General features: G+C 42.1%; 1 protein-coding gene across 6 annotated transcripts in view; it reads left to right on the top strand.

Moving 5' to 3' along the window:
• LOC126428262 (pre-mRNA-splicing factor 18) overlaps positions 1-21,466 on the top strand; it is a 103,805-nt gene that overhangs the window by 52,776 nt on the left and 29,563 nt on the right. For 3 of the 6 annotated variants that reach the window (XR_007576805.1, XM_050090177.1, XM_050090178.1), the window contains exons 4-5: positions 10,519-10,692; positions 18,848-19,051. Coding sequence is in view for 5 of the 6 variants with exons in the window: in XM_050090177.1 (XP_049946134.1) it covers positions 10,519-10,692; positions 18,848-19,036 (363 nt within the window). In the remaining variant the exon portion in view is untranslated. The remainder of the gene's footprint in view (positions 1-10,518; positions 10,693-18,847; positions 19,052-21,466) is intronic. The other 3 variants (XM_050090176.1, XM_050090175.1, XM_050090179.1) reach the window with 1 other exon arrangement.

Genomic DNA, 21,466 nt, shown 5'->3' with positions numbered 1-21,466 from the left:
AACCGGCATTTGAAGCTGAGTGTCAAACGATTGTACTGCTGCCAACATACATTGTGCATAAGGACCACGAAAATAAGATACGAGAAATTAGGGCTCGTAGAAAGGCGTATAGATTGCCGTTTTTCCCTCACTCGATTTGTGAGGGGAACAGGAAAGGAAATGACTAGTAGTGGTACAGGCTACCATCCGTCATGCACCGTACAGCGACTTGCGGAATATCTGTGTTGGTGCTGATGTTATAGTCATGGCATTCTACACTTTTTCATTTTGTGAGGAGCAAAATCTTACATTTCTGAACATTTGGAGCATGTTGCCAATCTCTGCACCATGCTGAAATCTTATCAAGATCTGACTGAATATTTATGCAGCTTCTCATTATGGATAATTGCATAATCTGCAAAAAGCAGATTTTACTATTAATATTGTCTGCAATGTCATTAACATACAACATGAACAGCAAGAGTCCCAAGCCACTTTCCTTGGGCACATTTCAGATTACTTCTATACATGACAATGATAACATGCTGTGTCCTCCGTACCAAAAAGCTTTTAGTCCACTCACAAATTTCACTCGATACCCCATACGATCGTACTTTCGATGACAAGCGTAAGTGTGGTCCGAGTCAAATGCTTTTCATAAATCGAGAAACACTGCATCTACCCGGTTGCCTCAATCCGAAGCTTTCGGTATGTCATGTGAGAAAAGTGCGAGTCGGGTTTGACACGATCGATATTTTCGAAATCCGTGCCGGTTGGCATCGAGGAGATCATTGTGTTCGAGATACCTCATTATGTTTGAGCTCAGAATACGTTCTAAGGTTCTACAAGAAATCAATGTGGAGGCTGTTGGATGCTAGTTTTGTGGATCACTTCTACTTTTTCCAAAAACTGGACATGGTTTTTTGTTTGAGGGATCTGCAATAGATTAGAGTTAGAAGGGGTAACTCACCCACAAATTCAGTATAGAATCTCGCAGGGATTCCATCGGGGCCTGAAGCTTTGCTCAATTTTGATGATTTCTCTACACCATTTAATGCGATTCTGTCTGTTTTAATAATTTGGGAGTTAACCGTCTGGTTTTAAACTTTCTTTGTCTTTTGCGTTTAATTTGATTGGGAAACCATTGAGATTGAACTTAACATATACATGGATGGACGTGAGAAATGAAAGGTTGCAATAAATTTTTCATCTGTGATTATTACTTTACGTATGAAATATTCTGTTGTAGATTAATAAAAATGAATTTCTTTGAATATTCCAAAATAATGATTCAAGTTTTACTTTTATTCAAGTGCTAAAGCTGTTTGTGCAAGAATGAAAATATTATTGTCCATCGAACTTAGCAAACATTTTCATGTTGCAGTGGATTTTTGTTTAACTGGATATACCCCGACTAGCTTTGAAGCATAAGACTATCTTTACTATATGAAATTGTTTTCTTTTTTTTTACATTGCTAAGCTCTCATGAAAATTATCCACTTTTAAGTACACTTTATGATATGTTCATTATTTATCACTTTTTTGAATAAAAATTTACAAAAGCTGCAGCTTGTATCCACCTGTGAATGCACAAGATAAAATCTACCATCTCTTTTTATTCTGTGCCTGGAATGCTGTGAAAAGAAACACTTTATTATTTTCCTTCTCCTCTACTGTACCCTTTTTAGGATGTGGTTGTTGTTGCAATCGTATATTTAAATCTGCCGCTGCTGCAGACTGCTCGCTCGCAGCGCAGCTCCGCACCGCCAGCGATATCCAATAAAATGCTGAAATTTCTTAAATAAAATGGTTAATGTCAGGTGCGAACTTTGCAGTAATTGTGACAAACAGATTTTACTCGATAAATATATTTTAACAGGAACAATTAAGATCTTTACACACCTTTTACAGTCCCAGCTACAAATGACGTCGTCATCGTGCCTTGCTCTCTTCATATCCAAATACATTTCATTCAGCATCTCTGTATCTATAGCCCTATGAACCATGGACCTTGCCATTGGTGGGGAGGCTTGCGTGCCTCAGCGATACAGATAGCCGTACCGTAGGTGCAACCACAACGGAGGGGTATTTGTTGAAAGGCCAGACAAACGTGTGGTTCCTGAAGAGGGGCAGCAGCCTTTTCAGTAGTTGCAGGGGCAACAGTCTGGATGATTGACTGATCTGGCCTTGTAAAACTAACCAAAACGGCCTCGCTGTGCTGGTACTGCGAACGGTTGAAATCAAGGGGAAACTACAGCTGTAATTTTTTCCGAGGGCATGCAGCTTTACTGTATGGTTAATGATGATGGCGTCCTCTTGGGTAAAATATTCCGGAGGTAAAATAGTCCCCCATTCGAATCTCCGGGCAGGGACTACTCAAGAGGATGTCGTTATCAGGAGAAAGAAATCTGGCGTTCTATGGATTGGAGCATGGAATGTCATATCCCTTAATCGGGCAGGTAAGTTAGCAAATTTAAAAAGGGAAATGGATAGGTTAAAGTTAGATCTAGTGGGAATTAGTGAAGTTCAGTGGCAGGAGGAACAAGACTTCTGGTCAGGCGAATACTGGGTTATAAATACAAAGTCAAATAGGGGTAATGCAGGAGTAGGTTTAATAATGAATAAAAAAATAGGAATGCGGGTAAGCTACTACAAACAGCATAGTGAACGCAATATTGTGGCCAAGATAGACACGAAGCCCACACCTACTACAGTAGTACAAGTTTATATGCCAACTAGCTCTGCAGATGACAATGACATTGAAGAAATGTATGATGATATAAAAGAAATTATTCAGATAGTGAAGGGAGACGAAAATTTAATAGTCATGGGTGACTGGAATTCGGTAGTAGGAAAAGGGAGAGAAGGAAACATAGTAGGTGAATATGGATTGGGGCTCAGAAATGAAAGAGGAAACCGCCTGGTAGAATTTTGCACAGAGCACAACTTAATCATAGCTAACACTTGGTTCAAGAATCATAAAAGAAGGTTGTATACATGGAAGAAGCCTGGAGATACTGACAGATTTAAGATAGATTATATAATGGTAAGACAGAGATTTAGGAACCAGGTTTTAAATTGTAAGACATATCCAGGGGCAGATGTGGACTCTGACCACAATCTATTGTTTATGAACTGTAGATAAAAACTGAAGACTCTGCAAAAAGGTGGGAATTTAAGGAGATGAGACCTGGATAAACTGACTAAACCAGAGGTTGTACAGAGGTTCAGGGAGAGCGTAAGGGAACAAATGGCAGGAATGGGGGAAAGAAATACAGTAGAAGAAGAATGGGTAGCTTTGAGGGATGAAATAGGGAAGGCACCAGAGGATCAAGTAGGTAAAAAGACGAGGGCTAGTAGAAATCCTTGGGTAACAGAAGAAATATTGAATTTAATTGATGAAAGGAGAAAATATAACATGCAGTAAATGAAGCAGCCAAAAAGGAATACCAACGTCTCAAAAATGAGATCGACAGGAAGTGCAAAATGGCTAAGCAGGGATGGCTACAGGATAAATGTAAGGATGTAGAGGCCACTAGGGTAAGATAGATACTGCCTACAGGAAAATTAAAGAGCCCTTTGGAGAAAGGAGAAACACTTGTATGAATATCAAGAGCTCAGATGGAAACCCAGTTCTAAGCAAAGAAGGGAAAGCAGAAAGATGGAAGGAGTATATAGAGGGTCTATACAAGGGTGATATACTTGAGGACAATATTATGGAAATGGAAGAGGATGTAGATGAAGATGAAATGGGAGATATGATACTGCGTGAAGAGTTTGACAGAGCATTGAAAGACCTAAGTCGAAACAAGGCCCCGGAAGTAGACAACATTCCATTAGAACTACTGATGGCCTTGGGAGAGCCAGTCCTGACAAAACTCTACCATCTGGTGAGCAAGATGTATGAGACAGGCGAAATACCGTCAGACTTCCAGAAGAATATAATAATTCCAATCCCAAAGAAGGCAGGTGTTGACAGATGTGAAAATTACCGAACTATCAGTTTAATGAGTCACGGCTGCAAAATACTTACGCGAATTCTTTATCGACGAATGGAAAAACTAGTAGAAGCCGACCTTGGGGAAGATCAGTTTGGATTCCGTAGAAATATTCGAACACGTGAGGCAATACTGACCCTACGACTTATCTTAGAAGCTAGATTAAGAAAAGGCAAACCTACGTTTCTAGCATTTGTAGACTTAGAGAAAGCTTTTGACAATGTTGACTGGAATACTCTCTTTCAAATTCTGAAGGTGGCAGGGGTAAAATATAGGGAGCGAAAGGCTATTGACAATTTGTATAGAAACCAAATGGCAGTTATAAGAGTTGAGGGGCATGAAAGGGAAGCAGTGGTTGGAAGGGAGTGAGACAGGGTTGTAGCCTCTCTCTGATGTTATTCAATCTGTATATTGAGCAAGCAGTGAAGGAAACAAAAGAAAAATTTGGAGTAGGTATTAAAATTCATGGAGAAGAAATAAAAACTTTGAGGTTTGCCGATGACATTGTAATTCTGTCAGAGACAGCAAAGGACTTGGAAGAGCAGTTGAACAGAATGGGTAGTGTCTTGAGAGGAGGATATAAGATGGACATCAACAAAAGCAAAACAAGAATAATGGAATGTAGTCGAATTAAGTCGGGTGATGCTGAGGGTATTAGATTAGGAAATGAGACACTTAAAGTAGTAAAGGAGTTTTGCTATTTGGGGAGCAAAATAACTGATGATGGTCGAAGTAGAGAGGATATAAAATGTAGACTGGCAATGGCAAGGAAATCGTTTCTGAAGAAGAGAAATTTGTTAACATCGAGTATAGATTTAAGCGTCAGGAAGTCGTTTCTGAAAGTATTTGTATGGAGTGTAGCCATGTATGTAAGTGAAACATGGACGATAAATAGTTTAGACAAGAAGAGAATAGAAGCTTTCGAAATGTGGTGCTACAGAAGAATGCTGAAGATTAGTGGGTAGATCACATAACTAATGAGGAGGTATTGAATAGAATTGGAGAGGAGAGAAGTTTGTGGCACAACTTGACTAGAAGAAGGGATCGGTTGGTAGGACATATTCTAAGGCATCAAGGGATCACCAATTTAGTATTTGAGGGCAGTGCGGAGGGTAAAAATCGTAGAGGGAGACCAAGAGATGAATACACTAAGCAGATTCAGAAGGATGTAGGTTGCAGTAAGTACTGGGAGATGAAGAAGCTTGCACAGGATAGAGTAGCATGGATAGCTGCATCAAATCAGTCTCAGGACTGAAGACCACAACAACAACAACAGCGCTAATATTTGTTTTACTCCTGTTCTGCAGTAGTCTCTCTTTCTTTAGAAGTTTCTTCATTGACTACTGTATGCCTTGGAGTTTCCCTCCCATTATGAACTGTTCTACTGGGAACATATCTATTCTTTTAAACCGGAGTGAGACTTCCTCTGTGTGCTCCTGACCTGTGCTGAAAGTTTCAAGTTCCTCATTGAGATATGACACTACTGATTTTTTAAATCTAGTTTACTGAACATAGATATCTTTCTTTTTGTATTTTGGTAATCATTATTGCCACAACCGCGTCACGGTCAGTGATACAAGATTCAATGTGGACAGCCTCAAAGAGGAGTTTCACAGGATGTGTTAAGACACCCACCACTTCCAAAACTGTAATTTTGGCAATTAATTGTTAGACGATTAAAGTCTTAAGTGACAATTACAACGATTGGGGAACTTGCGTACAAGTGAACTGAGGTTTTCTCTAAAGTTTTCGATTACCTCAGGAGACGAGTCTGGTGGGTGATACCGAGTCTTGCTCAAACAATCTCACATGCCGCTTCAGTTTCTGTCTCGGTAGATTTGAGTTTCTTGTCCACTGCGACAATTACACCACCTTTATTTCCCATGTGCCTATCCTTTTGATATAGGCATAATTTTTTCCCAAAAGACTCTCTGCTGTTGATTTAAGGTTTCAACCAGCTTTCTGTACCTAGTATTATGTGAGCATCACTACATTTCATGAGTGGTTCAGACTCTGGCACTTTGTTGCGAATGCTTCGACAGTTTAGGATTAGGATTTTAATACTCTCACCTGTGGGAGGCATTTTTTTCGATCTTACGCTGATACGTCTGGGTTCCCTAAGGTTGTCGTTATGTAGGTCGGATGGAGAGCTCCCTACTATAAAAATCCCTTGTACGCACATTACACGCAGTCAACTACCTGAGTAGCAGCCTCTGATGTGTAGTGCATGCCTGGCCTATTTAGGGGGACCCTGCAGATCTCAACCCTATGGCACAAGTCCAGGAAGTCACAGCATAGCTTGTCACAGAACTTTTGAAATCTTTGGTTCAGCATTTGTCCTGTTGCCTAATAGGCACAGGGTCTGCCACGGGCCCTGATAACTCGTTTCGTGGGTGACGGCACTGACGCATATTTTCAAACAGACAGAACCTGGATTCGTCCAAAAACTCTGTCTGATGCCATTCCTGCCATTCCATATACCATTGCCATCTGGCACATTTCTGCTCATTCGTCAAAGACAAGAGGAGAAGTGGACAATGTGCACGTACCCCGTGCGATAATAAATGGCAACAGACTGTCACCCCCTGTAGTGAAGTACGTGTTACACTGTGCTACTGTTGCACCAGAGATGAGGAAGGGTGCTGATCGGTGTTTTGGGAGAGCTGCAGAGAATCGTCTACCTGTGATAACTGTACCAGAGGTAACTCAAATACTGTCCTCTCCTGTGGATCCTGTCTCTTCTGCAGAAAGTACAGGATCTGTCGTTACCCGTCCACTTGACTGCAAGTAGTGTGTCAGTGGGACATAAAGGCGTCCTGTACGGGATGGATGGCGACCGAGGAGGACTCTTGTTGTCGTACGTGCCCCTTAACCGACAAGTTTAATGTGCTGTCTTTCACTGAAACTGAGCCAGTAGGACTCACTCCACCTGTTTTGGGAAACTGTTTTGTCCAGTGTCAGGAGGAGGCAAACACCAAAGGGTAGGGGTCTATTAATCGTTGGCATTTCAAACGTATGGCAAATGATGGTATCTCTTAGGGAAATGGTAGCACGGGACAGGAAAGAATACCGTGTGTACTCAGTGCCTGGGGTTCTCATTAAGCATGCTGAAGAGGCTATTCCGGCAGCTATTGAGGGAACAGGGTGGAGTCGTCTGCAGACTGTGGTGTATGTTGGAGCAAATGGTGCCCGTCATCAGGGCTCCGAAGTCATTCTCTTGTCATTCCAGCGACTGGTAGAGAAGTTGAGAAGAATAGCCTTGTGTGCGGAGTTTCAGCGGAGCTCTCAGTTTGCAGCATTGTCCCCGTAACAAATGGAAGGCAACTTAAATGCTAATCATTTCTGCAGAACATACTAACGTACATCTCTTTTGTTTACGAACGTCCTATCTCTACTCGTTCGAGGTGTTCTGTTTTTTCTCAGCACAAGTGTAATTTGTGTTGTTTATCGTGATCTCTGCTATGGCTGCAAAGATGTTTTTATGATACTCGATTCTTTTTATTTCTGATAAATAGTTAAAGTTCATCTTGTCGAACCCTTTTATGATTTACTACTGACAAGTACATATGTAAGAAACATTAGTCTTTTACACTGGTGTGATCATCACCAGGCTGTCAGCTCAGTGATGGATGGTTGTACTACTGAGCTAGCTGTGGAACTTAACATCTGTATGATTACACACTTTAGTGTTATCTTAGCTAAACGCATCATTGTAAAATGAATAAATGCACTTAGTTTTGTGTAGATGTGTGTTGCTTTCATTGGGGAATCGTGATCAGTCTTGGTTTATGCTACCTGTGCTTTATATAGGAGTTACCTGTTTGCTGTTTTTGTTTTATGTCAGCTATACTGCATTGTTATAGCCAGTACTATCACACTGATCATTTTGTTGGCAGTTTTTTTTTTTTTTACATGTTCACAAGTAGTTATTGGTAATCAATGCAATGAAGCCAACACAAAGTACAACAAACGTCACGATGGACATTATTTTCACTATAAAAGGATGACATGTTTCGTGCAGCATTAATTTCATTTGTTGTACAAAAGAGGGATATCACTAAAATGACATTATCATTATTAATAAATTTATTTTTGGAGTGTGCCACACTGAGCAAATACAGTTTTCCCTTCCTTTTTACTGACTCGTTTCACTGATGTTACAGTATGGTTTTTTTTTTATTTAATTTCTTGCTAACACAACCCTTTATTCTGTAGTTTACCATAATTTTCAGAGTAATGTTGTATGTTCTCGGAAGTCCTAGTATCCTCCTGAGAAGCCTCATACCTCGAGTATTCCTGGTGTTATCAGGTCGACACTTTCTGCCACACCTAAAGCTTCACGACTGCCCACTAACATCTCAATTTTTGGCTTATTGAAATACCCTTGTCATTGTAGATGTTCGTAGTTTGTAATCTAAATTCCTTTTTTTAGCTGCCATTTTGTTTCCTTGCATATTTTTTGCACTTGCACTCCGATAGCCACCAGGCTTAAAGTATCCATCTGACGAAAATGATCATTACCAGTGTCACGTGCCCTCACACCGTGAGACACGGGAGAGCTTTTGAATTTGACTCAGGGCATTGGCACAAATCCTGGTAATCGAGAGGTTTACGCCACCACCTCTCCTCCTGTTATCGACCAGATACTGTCGACGAAGTGTTTTCTCGCTATCGGAGTCAAAAGGCACCGCGCTAGTGTATTTTAGTGATCCTGGCTACAGAGAAAAGTTAGAAATAGCAAATTACAGGTATTATGTTAAATTATGTGTTTCATTGTGTCTATGTGAGCAGAAACAGCATATAGGCAAGTAAATATTTCTGCTCATCTCGATATTATTTTAGTACTATTTATATTGTAGATCGAATTATAAGGGGCGTTCAGAAAGAAACGAGCCAGAGAAATAATTACAGAAAACAGTACCTGTACGTTAGAAGTATTGACCCTGGCTGTTGTGACAATTGTCCCACAGTGACACGAGGTGGTGAATGGCCGTCTCATAAAATTCCCGAGGCTGCGATGTTAACCAGTTCTGCACGTACTGCCGGACATCGTCGTCCGAGGTGGATCCCTTGCCGCTCGGAGCCTTTTTAAGGGAACCGAAAGTGGCATAGTCACCGGGAGAGAGGTCCGCACTGTACGGAGGGTGACCGAGAACCTCCCATTTGAATTTCTGCAGGAGTGCCACGACTGTGTCGGCCGTACGAGCCTTTGCACTGTCGTGGAGCAGAATGACCCCACAGGTGAGATTGCCCGGTCGTTTCGATTTGATCGCTCGGCGAAGGGGAAGTGAATCGGAAGGGGGCCATCTCGGTCAAAGAATACCGTCAGCGTAACCTTTCCTGCAATTGTGTGGATGGTCTCAGCTTTTTTTAGTGGGGATGACCCTGGATACTTCCACTGAAGACTTTGTCGTTTTGATTCTGGTTTGAAATGATGACACTGTGACTCATCTCCAGCCACCACTCGTACCGGGAACGCATTCCCTTCCCGAGCCTAGCGCTGCAGATGAGCGAGACAGTGGGCTGTTCGACACGCTTCCTGTCGTGGTCGAAGACTGCGGGCCAACTGTCGAGCACACACATTGCGCACGTGCAGTCGTTCCTTCGTGACGGTATGAACACTTCCGACACTCAATCCGACCACGGCGGCTAGGGTCCTGGGTAACGAGTGCATCCACCAGACGGACAGTGTCGTCGATAATGCATTATGGTGTTCCGGACTGTGCATCATTGGCTAGTGAACTCTGTGCATCATTGGCTAATGACAGCCGTCCTTCCCTGAAGCATTTGTACCACGCCTTGACCTTTGTCAGGTACATGTAGTGTTCACTGTACACTTGTGACATTCATTGATTACTGTCCGTTCCTCCTCCTCCTTCCGCTGTCAAAAAGCGAACGACATCTATTTGTTCTTCTTTTGACACCTTGTCACTGTTTGCATTGTGACTGGCAGCATTGGACGTTCGATGCGTGCTGCTGCTAGCTCTGTATAGTCACTTGACATGCACGCGTGCCCTCCAGCTACGGGCTGTGCTCTTCCACGCTCTGGTCGGAACCACATCTCGTTACATATGAAACAATATTACCCTCCTGTCACCGGTTTGTGCATACCAGACTCCAGCTCATTTCTTTTTGAATGCCCCTTATATTTGCCTAGCTCTCCATCTTTGCTGTGAATTTGTTTAATTATGTGCACTCATTAGAATTTAAACTGTGATTGTCAAACAAGGTACAGTTCCTGCATAGCATTTGTTTTGAATACTCTAATTACATATTCTAAGTCCTGTTAAATGTGACACTATTTTTGTCTAGTTTTACTGTTTAATGGAATTCACTGCATAACTTTACAAAATTTTTAGTCAGTTGTACAAACTTTTTCCAATTTTACTTACTTACACATTAGATCTGTGTTTTTCCGTTGTAGCCATAGGCAGTCTTACCCAGTTTAGCATTAATTTGTGTGTTATTCCTAAGGTTTATTATACGCTTGTCTGATCGAAGCAGTGCTTATTGATAATACAACTAGTGAAATCGTGTACAGGTGTACCTGAAGCCCCTACTGCGTAAGCTGAAGACGCGCAGTGTGCCCGAGGACATAGCGGAGAGTCTGACGGAGATTACGAGGTACATGCTCGACCGGGACTACATCCGCGCCAGCGACTCCTACTTGCAGATGGCCATTGGAAATGCACCTTGGCCCATTGGTGTCACTATGGTGAGAAAATCTTTACTTTTCTAAAGTACTTGCATTCTATGTAAGTTGATAGAAAAGGCCAGAGAGGAATATAATTATACGTATGAGAGTAGCTGGGAAGTCCTTCAGAAAAGGGGATTCGGAAGGCGGACTACAAGAAGAATAAAGCAAATGTGTTGAAGTGTGAGTCAGGTAAAAGAAGGAGGAGAGAAGACAGACTGGTTAGAACAGAAAAACAGGTTGAAGCAAGGGAGTGAAGTATCCCCACCACCTTTTATCAGTATTACAGATTAGAGAATCACAGGGGTGGCAGTACTATTAGCAGGTGAAAGTATGGAAGCAGTGATGTTTGCTGATGATTTAATAATGTTGCGGGCAATGATGTAGATGGAGATGGAGAAGAATGAGGAGAAGGAGAGGTACAAGAAAGGCTAAGGAGGAAGTGGTGGGAGAAAATGAGTTGAAATTTAATGCAATACATGTGAAGTAATGGTGACAAACACAAGTAAGGCCGTGTCCTATGTGAGTGACAGAAGCGAGCGACAGTGCGCGACAGCTTCAGGTGACAGAACACAACCGCAGGTGTAGTTACGGAAGTGTCCTACTTGAGCTACATCTGTCTTGCTACCTGTCTCCCGCTGCAACTGGCGACATTTGAATTCCAACATGTTTGAGTCTCGCTGCTGCAGCACGCGCGACACACAGCGACAGCCACATGTCTTCTTGACAAACCAGTGGTGCGGACACAATGGCAGCTATGAATTACTTAACATCCGATTTTAAGAAAACTATTTGGTGAAAAAATTTGATTCTTCTGCAACGTACAGCTCGATATCCTTAAAAGATAAAGGTCAGAATTTATTTTCGTTATTTGTCATAGTTACTGTGCTGCATGAAATTGAGTACATGGTTGCACGAAATTTTTAAGAATTTGCAGAGGTAAAATTACATTAAGTAGACTTCCCATTATAGTTCATTTAAGGCCATACTTTATTGAATATGAAATGTAACCAATGTAAATTGTATTTAAAGTTGAGACCTGCATGATATCTCTTTCCATTCTTTAGATATTGGTTATTATATCCACGGATGGGTCGCTCGTGGCTCGTCCGAACCTTCCCTGTGCTTCGGGAATCGAGTGGTCGTAAAAATCGTTGTATCTCGTAAAAGATTCAAGGTATCGAAATTATGATTTTTGGAAATGACAGCATGCAGAAAGGGCTGTTTTATCGTATGATTAACACTCGATACATTTTTCTAAAGGCGTGAGCAGAGCGAAAACAAGACTCCCTATAACATACACCATGAGTTTTTGTCCAAATTTTCATAGCCAAACAAAGTGAGAGAAACTTGTAAACGGGGTATCAAAGTGACCAGCATGAGGTCTAGTTTGGCATGAAAATATTTAACTACTTGAAAGTAACAAACAAAAACTTAATTAATAATCCGAGGAAAAATTGAAATATTTCACTGAAAGCTGCTGTAAATGAAGTGTCAAAATTTTCATCTGGTCAAGACCTAGCTATGTTACACATAAAAAGATACATTGGTGCGGTATTTAAATGCCAAAAAGGCTTCCTTCGAATCAAGTACATTAGGAAGGCAAACTAGGACTCAGTAAGATCATGTTTTCTGAATAAAACTTGAAATTCAAAAATGGAAGAAATCAGTGAAATATTTTATTAAATGGTTTGTGTAAAAGAAATAAGTAGACCAGAGAACCATTCTACGTACCTTTGAATGATGCTCGAAACATGAATAGAATATCAGGTGCACCAAACGTTTCCCTAATATTTTTTATTTCATACTTTTAGACAAATCATTACACAAAGCGTTTGACCTTCTTTTAAAAAATTTTGGAAGCTTTACTTTACAGACTATTTAGAGTAATTGAAACATTTGGCCTTAACACTGACTGCTGATGAATTACATTCGCATCAAATATCTGTAAAATTTCATGGTTCATTGTAATTTATTAGGAATTAAATGTGTGTGATATACTGGGATAGGTGTGAAGATCACATTCTTTGGCAAGACCTTAAAAATATACTTTGCGTTGCAGTGTAAACAGTATACGTACAAATTAGTGTACAGAATCATAACTCAGTCAGTAAAAATATAAGAATAGCCTGGAATCGAACCCAGGACCTTTCCCAATCACGTACGAACTGTGTACGCCACCCCTACACCACAGTCAGGCATTTGCTCACTGGTAGCGATCTATATGTTTATGTTCGCATTCAGCATAGTTAGTCGTGTAACAGTCATTCCTCCGCATTTATTGGCTGTTAAAAGTTCTCGATCATGTAAAAAAAACATTCGTATTTAATTTATTGATGAGATAGTCGAATTCGTGTGTATTTGATGAATTTGTCTGGTGATCTTCGTAGTTGACTACACTCGTGAAATTCTCCATGGAGATTCCTCCCTTTGTAAACGTCATGCACAGCGTTCCTTTTCGCTTCATTTTCTTAAGTAAACCTAATTCTGTAGCCTTACTCTCCAGCTACAGTTTTATGCAGGTTAAGGACGCCGTTTTACAGAAACAGCTGGTCGGCACTAAGCAGCCATCTCGTAACGCGACAAGGTCGCTCTCACGCAGGCCACCCAAGGTTGTCGCCCGGTGCTGCTGCGTGTCGCTGGAGTGTCGCGTATCCAGAAGTCGCTCACTTCTGTCGCTCACGTAGGACACGGCCTAAGGTGAGAGTAACAGTAGAGGGCAGGTACTGAAGGAAGTGAAAGTTTCAGATACCTGCAAGATGGCTGGAGGAACGATAGGCAGACTAGTGAAAGGGGAAGGCAAGCACACGGATTCCTGCAGAGTGTAAGAACCCTGACCTGGACCGAGGGTGTGCCACCAGAAAATAAGCAAATGTTATACCGAGCATACGTATGCATTGGAAATCTTGATAGTGAAGAAAAGGCAGACGAGTAGGATAAAGGCTTGCAAGAAGAAATTTCGGAGACACAGGATAGCACTTAATAGAATGGAGAATGGGTAGAGTAAGGAGTGAACAAAAAGCCTGCGCAAAATGTGTAGGAAAAAAAAAAAAAAACAAGATTAAGATGGTACGATCGTGTAAAAAGAGAGGGAGTTGGCAGGATACTGAGACTGGCTCACGAAATGAGAGTAGGAGGCGAGAGACCTAGAGGAAGATTGAGAGACAGACGGATTGTGGCAGGGAGGGAATGTCTGAAGAAGAGAGGAGAACACTGGGCAGAATGGAAAGAGAAACAAAATGAGAGGACAGCAAAGGTGGAGAGGCTTCTGTTCAAAGCAGACCCAGCCAGGGATCACAAAATGTGCAATGTGGTGGCGGTGGTGACAGCTGGATAATCAACAGATTGAGGAAATGCTGGCAAGTGGAAGGAGTACGTGTGTACTTTTGTTAGCTGTGGAGGAGAACTGTGGTTGTTTATTGTTTGCAACTCAGGCCCTCTTCTGATTGGAGAGTAGTAGTAATATGTCTTCAAATGCAGAAATACCAGGGACATTCAATAAATAATGTATCACTTTTTTTTCAGAACATATTCATTTTTAAGTCGGAATTTGGTGCCAAAATTAATCAACATTTCTTTTACATGTACTATTTTTCTACGGTCTCCACCACATTCTACAGCCTTACTCCAGCATTATGTAGGAATGTAGAATTTGTGTTGCCAAAAGCTCTCACCTTGTGCTCATAGCCACGTGTAGACGCACGAATTACATTCTAATCATCTTTAAAATGTGTCTCACGTAGAGAATCCTTTGTGGTCCAAACAGGTGAAACTCTGAGGGTGCCAAATCTGGGCTCTTAGGATGGGTGTGGTAGTTACGTGCAGCCTGATTTGGCAATGTGATCATGAGTTCTGGAAAAGATTTCTTTTGGATTCTTATGGGACAAAATGTGTCAGAAATGTTTCTCGAGTTTGTTCAGAGTCTTTTCGTACGGCTCTGAATTAATGACTGACTCTCTCGACAACACACTGTCACTTTCCCGGAAGACTGTCACCGTGACTTTGCCAGCAGAGGGAGCTGCCTCGAATTTCTTCTTTTTCAGTGATTACAGGTGCTGCCACTTCAACAACTGCAGCATTTCTATTTCTGGATCAAAGTGGTGTTGTCAGCTGTAATGATCTGTGACAGGAAGACCTCTCCATTGTTCTCAAACTAGTCCAGCACTTAAGACGAAATGGATTTTCTTTGAATATTGTGGCCCATTGTGAGTATTTATGGAACTGATCTCGAGGACATCTCTGGGCATCCAAACATCTCAGTCACTGCACCTGCACTTCCGGTGCTCACCGAGAGCTCCGGAGCCAGTTGTCGAGTTGTGATGCGACAATCTGTACGAAAGATTGCATCTGTGTGATTCACTGTATTGGGAGCAGTGGCTGTGGCAGGACATCCCGAACGTGTCTGATAGTGGAGCTCAGTTCTCGTGATTCTAAATGCTTTAACTTTCGATACCCGCCACCGAGCGATACTCCAATCGGCTGCGTCATTATCGTACTCTGCACGTAAACGTTTATGGATGTTCAGAACGGTTTCTTTATACACAGCCGAGAATTCCATTAAGGGACATTGACCGAGTGGGGTGGCACAGTGGTTAGCGCACTGGACTCGTATTTGAGAGGACCACAGTTCAACACACATCCGTCCATCGCGATTTAGGTTTTCTGCGATTTCCGTAAATCACTTTAGGCAAATGCCAGGACGGTTCTTCTGAAAGGGCGTGCCGACTTCCTCCTTCGTACTTCCCTAATCGTACGGGACTGGTGACCTCGCTGTTTGGTCTCCTCCCCTAAATCGACCGACCAACTGACGGGACGTTGCTTGTAAATAGTGTATTGTACTCGTGCAATTCTGATGTTTCACTGCAGGTGTGCCGTGCATTGGAATTGTTCGAAACATTGCACATGTGCTGAAGAAACATCAAATTTGAACTGCCTAAAAGGACTTTTCCAATATATATTAATGGCAATATTAACTGAAGGACCCTCATAGTTCTCAAATTCACATTTAGGGACATTTAATGTGTAAAGTGGAACAGGATGGGAGAGGGTATGTCTGTTTTCATACTTTTGACAGAAATGTTCTTATGGTGTGTACTTTCTTTATGCATTGCAAATAATACAAATATGTTACGCAAATCGTCATTTTAGTATTTTTGATTTGGATATCATTAACATTAGAAAAATTACAGTAAAGAGGAAATTTCCTTTCCACTAGCTGTTTTGGTAAGTAAAAAGAGCAGCTGGTATTTTGAGAAAACTGGGCCATGTCCATATGCTGTACATTATCATTGTGAGAATGTTTGAAGCGAGTAGCTTATGTGGACAGTGCACCAAAATGTTTACTAAACCATAGCATTTTCTTCACTGCCAACTTGCTTCCGGTTTATTAACCTTCGTATTGAGAATTGCGATGCTTATCCCGTTAACTCCATTTTCTGATGTCAGATTCAGGCAGTATGCGTGGCACGTAGGAACTGTGTGAGGAACAAGTTCCTTGGGATCATTTGGCTTTACTGAGGGTCTTTGTTGTTGCCTCTGCCTTTCACGTGTCCAGTTCATAAGCTTTTTCAGTGTTTCCTTCAGCCTTCACTTGTAATCTGGTTACCTATTTTGACAACATCCCCATACAAAACATTCTCAGTTTCATTGCTGTGTTAAATATCGCATTTTCAACAAAATCCTCCACTATCTTTCTCGAGAGCAAGTGACTGTTGTTGTTGCTGTTGTCACAGTGACCATTTACAGCACATAGACAGCTCCTGGTTGATCACCATTACATGTCCATGTTTTTACTGTTGGTGCCAGTGCTGTCATAGGAACGTAAATGTATCAGCTCATCCTCTGTAAAAAATTACAGAAATAGATGTTTTACAATTTGATGATTAAAAGAAATCTAAAAAGTAGACTTTACAGGTTGCAAATTATATGTTACTAAAATATTTTATAGATAGTAATGATTTCCTTTCTGAGTATACAGTAAAACTGTCTACGAATGATTTTGTCACCACGACTTACCAAAGAGGCGTTTACTCTCAAAACCTTTTCTGCAACATTGTTTCACAGCCAGTATGTGAGTACTGGTGTCCACGACATATTGTCAGTATCTCGGTAACACGAAACCAGTGTTCCACGGCTGTGTCTGTACGGGTCTGAGGTATACTGCTCTTGGGCTGCTACCACAAAATGGCACTATGCAGCACAAGTGTTTGTTATTGCTCTGTCTGTAGCACTGCATATTGTCTTTATGTGAGTTCCTTTATGAAGTGGAGTGGACGAGAAGCAAAGTTTATGAATTTCTCACTCTCTGTGAGGCAGAGGAGGCTTTTCGAATGTTTGAAGTCACAGTTAACAAAATATTAAACAAAAGCATGACTTCCTAGAAAAAAATGCTGCATTGCTTCGCACCAGCAGCAGGGGCGTGGATAAAAATAATCGAGTGTCTCATTTCCCAGCACCATAGCATCTACAACAATGATTTTGGAAAAATTTGTCGTCAGCAAGTTACGTGACTGCTGGCGTACGAAAGGGTGATTGGGGAAATTACGACACTTTCTGTGAGACAGAAATGAATGAATGTAGCAAGCAGCAATCGTAAGGAAACATGGATGTGGCAGGGGTATCAGCTGCACACGCACCCTGTCACATTCATTGGAAGTGTGTGTCACTGAGACTGAAGTAGCTTTCTTTGTTGGAGTTGATAGTCTTAATGTGAAAATAAAAATAAATGTATTAGCCATTAAGAACATCTTATTTATTTAGGGTCAGAAAATATCTGCAATATAGTGTGTAAAGGCCGAAATCGATCTTCTAATTTTTTTAAATTTTCCAGTGTCTGTGTGTGTGTGTGTGTGTGTGTGGTGTGTGTGTGTGTGTGTGTGTGGGGGGGGGGGGGGGGGAGGGAGGGGGGGGGGTCAAGGAGGGAGGAGATGGACACGCCTGGGATAAGATTTTAGTTTCATCAAACATTTTGTGTGTGTTTGTTTGTTGTGATATTATGTTCAGCAACTGCTGGTTTCTCAATACGCTAAAATGTTGAACAGTCATGTGATAATCTACCCATTGTACTTCTTCCTTTCCGCAGTGCTGCATCTAGAAAAATATGTACAGTCCCGTAAGATGAGGCGTAACACGTGAAGAGACGAAGCGGATGCTATGCCCAGTTGAGGACACACTTGGCCACAGGCTGCCTGGAGTTTATAAGTTTCCTCGTGTGTACGGAAGCAGTTAACGTCAGTCAGATTACCTGCACCACTGCTGACTGCTGTGCGGAACCCTAGAGGTGCATTAAAAACAGAGAGCTTGAGGAAGCAGTAGCTGGTGGATGCAGTCTCACAAATAAATGCAGGCTAATGTTTGATGAAACTAAAATTTTGCCCATATTTCTACAAACTAGGTTTCTGTTATCAAAGGAGTTGTAAAAATTAGAATGTGTGACAACTTTAAATGGAACAGCAGCCATAATCTGCACGGAAGTGAGTGCTCGAAGCAGAGGATGCAGAGAAATGCAATAAGAGTGTATGACATTATCATCCGTCCAATTGCCACGGAGTTGCAGAACATTCATTTTCAGCTGATGAAATGAGACATCCCTTACGACGTTTAGTACATTGTCGTGCTTAATGCCTCGGGCTGTATGGCACACATAGATCTGTTGAAAAATTTACGAATTGTGGAAACATTTTCTTTTTCTTGTGCTTCTGTGAAAGCAGGACTGACATAATAGGGATCACTCATACTTTCCGGCGTCACAGGAGTCGTACTTAAATCCTGTGATGGACCGGCATTACTCTCTTCACTCATTTCAAAATAAGAAAAGAACAAGCAACACACAATCTGAAGCAAAGCGAGATCACACAGTGTATTCGGTAGCTCACTTGTGCGGCTGGCAGTGTTGTAAATGTGGTAGTTCGGGCCCGACCTCTAGCAATATTTTACGTGACCGTTGTTCGAAACACCCGCCGTGTTAATGTGTCCGGACAGTAATAGAAACACATGTAAATAAATAAGAAGCAGTACTCTCGGCACAGGTTTCCCCTCGAGGAGAGGAAAGAGGGAGGAGCGAAGGGACAGAGTGTGGTCCACTCGGAAGTCCGGTAGAGGAGTATACGTGAGATATATTACGTGTGTAGAGCTTTGCACATTGTCAGAATTGTTTAGCTCAGGCATCCAATTGTAGGTGGGTATCCACGCACGTACCGGGCGAGAGAAGATCTTCTCGAAGAATGTGGCGCACGTGATGAACGACGAGACCCAGCGGAAGTACTTGCAGGGGCTGAAGAGGCTGATGACCAAGTGCCAGCAGTATTTCCCCACCGACCCGTCCCGCTGTGTCGAGTACTCCAGGCTGGAGAACTCTGCGCCGTAGCGATAGCAGTACGGGGTAAGTAACGCTAGTATTTTGCTCGGATAATTCAAAATTTTTGTAATTAATCTCGAAGTTTCTCAGGAGCAATGAAACTAAGTTGATAATACTCAGACTGACATACCAAAAAATATCACCGTCAGGAAGAAAATGTGCCACAGTAGAAATGTGCCTTTCACCGGCAGCGGTCTTGCCTACCGAACTACCTGGCTACGTTTGTTTGGACCGAGTTTGAATCTGGCACTGACATCTGTGCACTTTGGCCACCATTTTGGCAGCTCCCACACTCGCATAACGTATCGTGCTTTCGGGGTATCTGAGTGCCACTGGTGGACGACTGCACGAAGTCAGTAATTGGTGGCGAAATTTTGCCACGTTGAATGTGGCACAGTCACTAGGAGCCAGATCTGGTGAATGTATAGGATGTGGCAGCACGGGAAACCCAGGCTCACGCACGATTGCAATGTTCCGGTGACTGGCACGTGACCGTACTCCGTCGTGCCGCAGGAGAATACCACGACTCCATTTTTCGTGGCAGTGTCACCGAATACGTCGGCGGAGGCGGTGCAGTAATCTGCAGTACCGATCACTGTCGAGGGTCGTACTGGGAGGGAGCCGAACCGCCGGCAGTACCCTTTCCCGATTCTCAAACACGGTCACCGCTCGTCTGCGCACGAATAGTCCCGGCCGTGGCTTCTCGGGATGAGGGCTCCCGGTGTGCTTCCGCCTTGTAGATTGACATTTTTTTTCGACAGCCTCACTGGAGAACCGTGACTCGTCGACGGTGACCCGACACTCGTAGAAACCCACTGGAACTGCATTGTACTGGGCACTACCTGTTGGCATACTTCCACACACTTCTGTTTCTGTGCATCGGTGAGGGATTGGGGCACCAATTGTGCACAAACCTTCTTCACCTGCAGATCTTCACGGGCAACGGTACGGAGATTTCCGACGGTAGACTTGTCGCCTCCTTTAGTTCGTCAAATGTGATTCACCTCTGCCCCGTTATCGAGTCATTAACACGGTGGGCACCGTCGTGTGGACGTCCGGTATATTTGCGTTTTTCAGCACGTCTCTGAACTCCGATACCCGACGATACACGAATCTGTGAATCGGTGCTGTTTCTCCACATATGGCTACTAACCTCTTGTGGATGTGTGAAGCAGTCACTTCTTCCCTCCAGAGAAATCACACTGTGCACCTCTACCGACTCTCGTCCGCCAGTGTACCCGCGAGCCAGAATGAGTGTCGGTGCAGTGCACCGTTTATGGGAAGCAGTAACACAGTACACAGACCTATAGTCTATCTTTTTGCACACATAGACAAGCATTTCAAACTGCCAGTTTCCAGGAGTTATAGGGGTAGCACCAACCGGCAACGAATGAACTAAATATAAATTCCACAGCGACCTTCTGTCGTACTTTACTACTGGAGGCGTTAGCTTGGAAGTTAAGGATATGAGAGGATCCGTTGAGTGAGGTAAAGTAAGGAGGAGTTGCTGGAAAATTGAAGCATTGAATAAAACTGTAAGTAGTGTATGGTGGGTCACTGGGTAGAGTATTGCCTTCAAAAGGTAAAGATTCAGGTGTAGCTTCAGACATATTTGTGCTATGCTAGGTGTAGGACAGGAACAGGTTACAGACGTTCCGTGAAATCTATTATTTATTTATTTATTTATTTTTCTGTGTCTATTACACGGACAATTTGAGTTATTGGTGACTAGTTTTGGAAATGTCGATTCATTATCAAACCCTACTCACGTTTAAGTACATCATTATTCAAAATGTAAGATCCAGGTAAACAATTTGCTAGAAATTTTAAAAGCAAATCACTCATCAAAACGTAAAAAATAAATATTAAACTAGTTAAACTGTTTTCTGGCATTATGTATGTTGAGATCCCAAAAATTCACTGCACGTGAGTGGCTTCGACACATTCGTGTGTATAATTTATAATCAAACAGTGACACAAGATACAAGTGTGTGACAGTATCCATGAAGTACTTCAGAATCTCTAAAATCTTTATAAAATTCAGAAAAGAAGTTTTCCAATCTTTCTAATATTAATAAAAGTAGTTTTGAAATGTTCCGAAAAAATTGCTTTAATAATACAAATTTGATTTCATAATATTTAGAATTACATTCATAACTGCTACTTTGTATCAAATACAGTGATAAGTATCATCATAGTTGTTTACGTTTAGACGTACTTCGTGGGGAGCAAACTCAACATGCTTCAGTTTTACAGAACCTTCGTGTGCTCTCTACTCTGTTGTGCGTGCACAGTGTACAGGTCTGCGAGACCTTCGTTTTATTAAAAGTTGAATGTTGCACATTGTGAAGGAATTAGGCTGGTGACCGAGACCTTTAGAATCAGCTCTGCACTGAGCCTCTGGACCGAGGCCTAATGCACGACACCTTAAACGTGCTA

Source organism: Schistocerca serialis, chromosome 12 (assembly GCF_023864345.2).
Source record: "Schistocerca serialis cubense isolate TAMUIC-IGC-003099 chromosome 12, iqSchSeri2.2, whole genome shotgun sequence".
Classification (NCBI taxonomy): domain Eukaryota; kingdom Metazoa; phylum Arthropoda; class Insecta; order Orthoptera; family Acrididae; genus Schistocerca; species Schistocerca serialis.
This window is presented reverse-complemented; position numbering and strand designations above follow the sequence as displayed.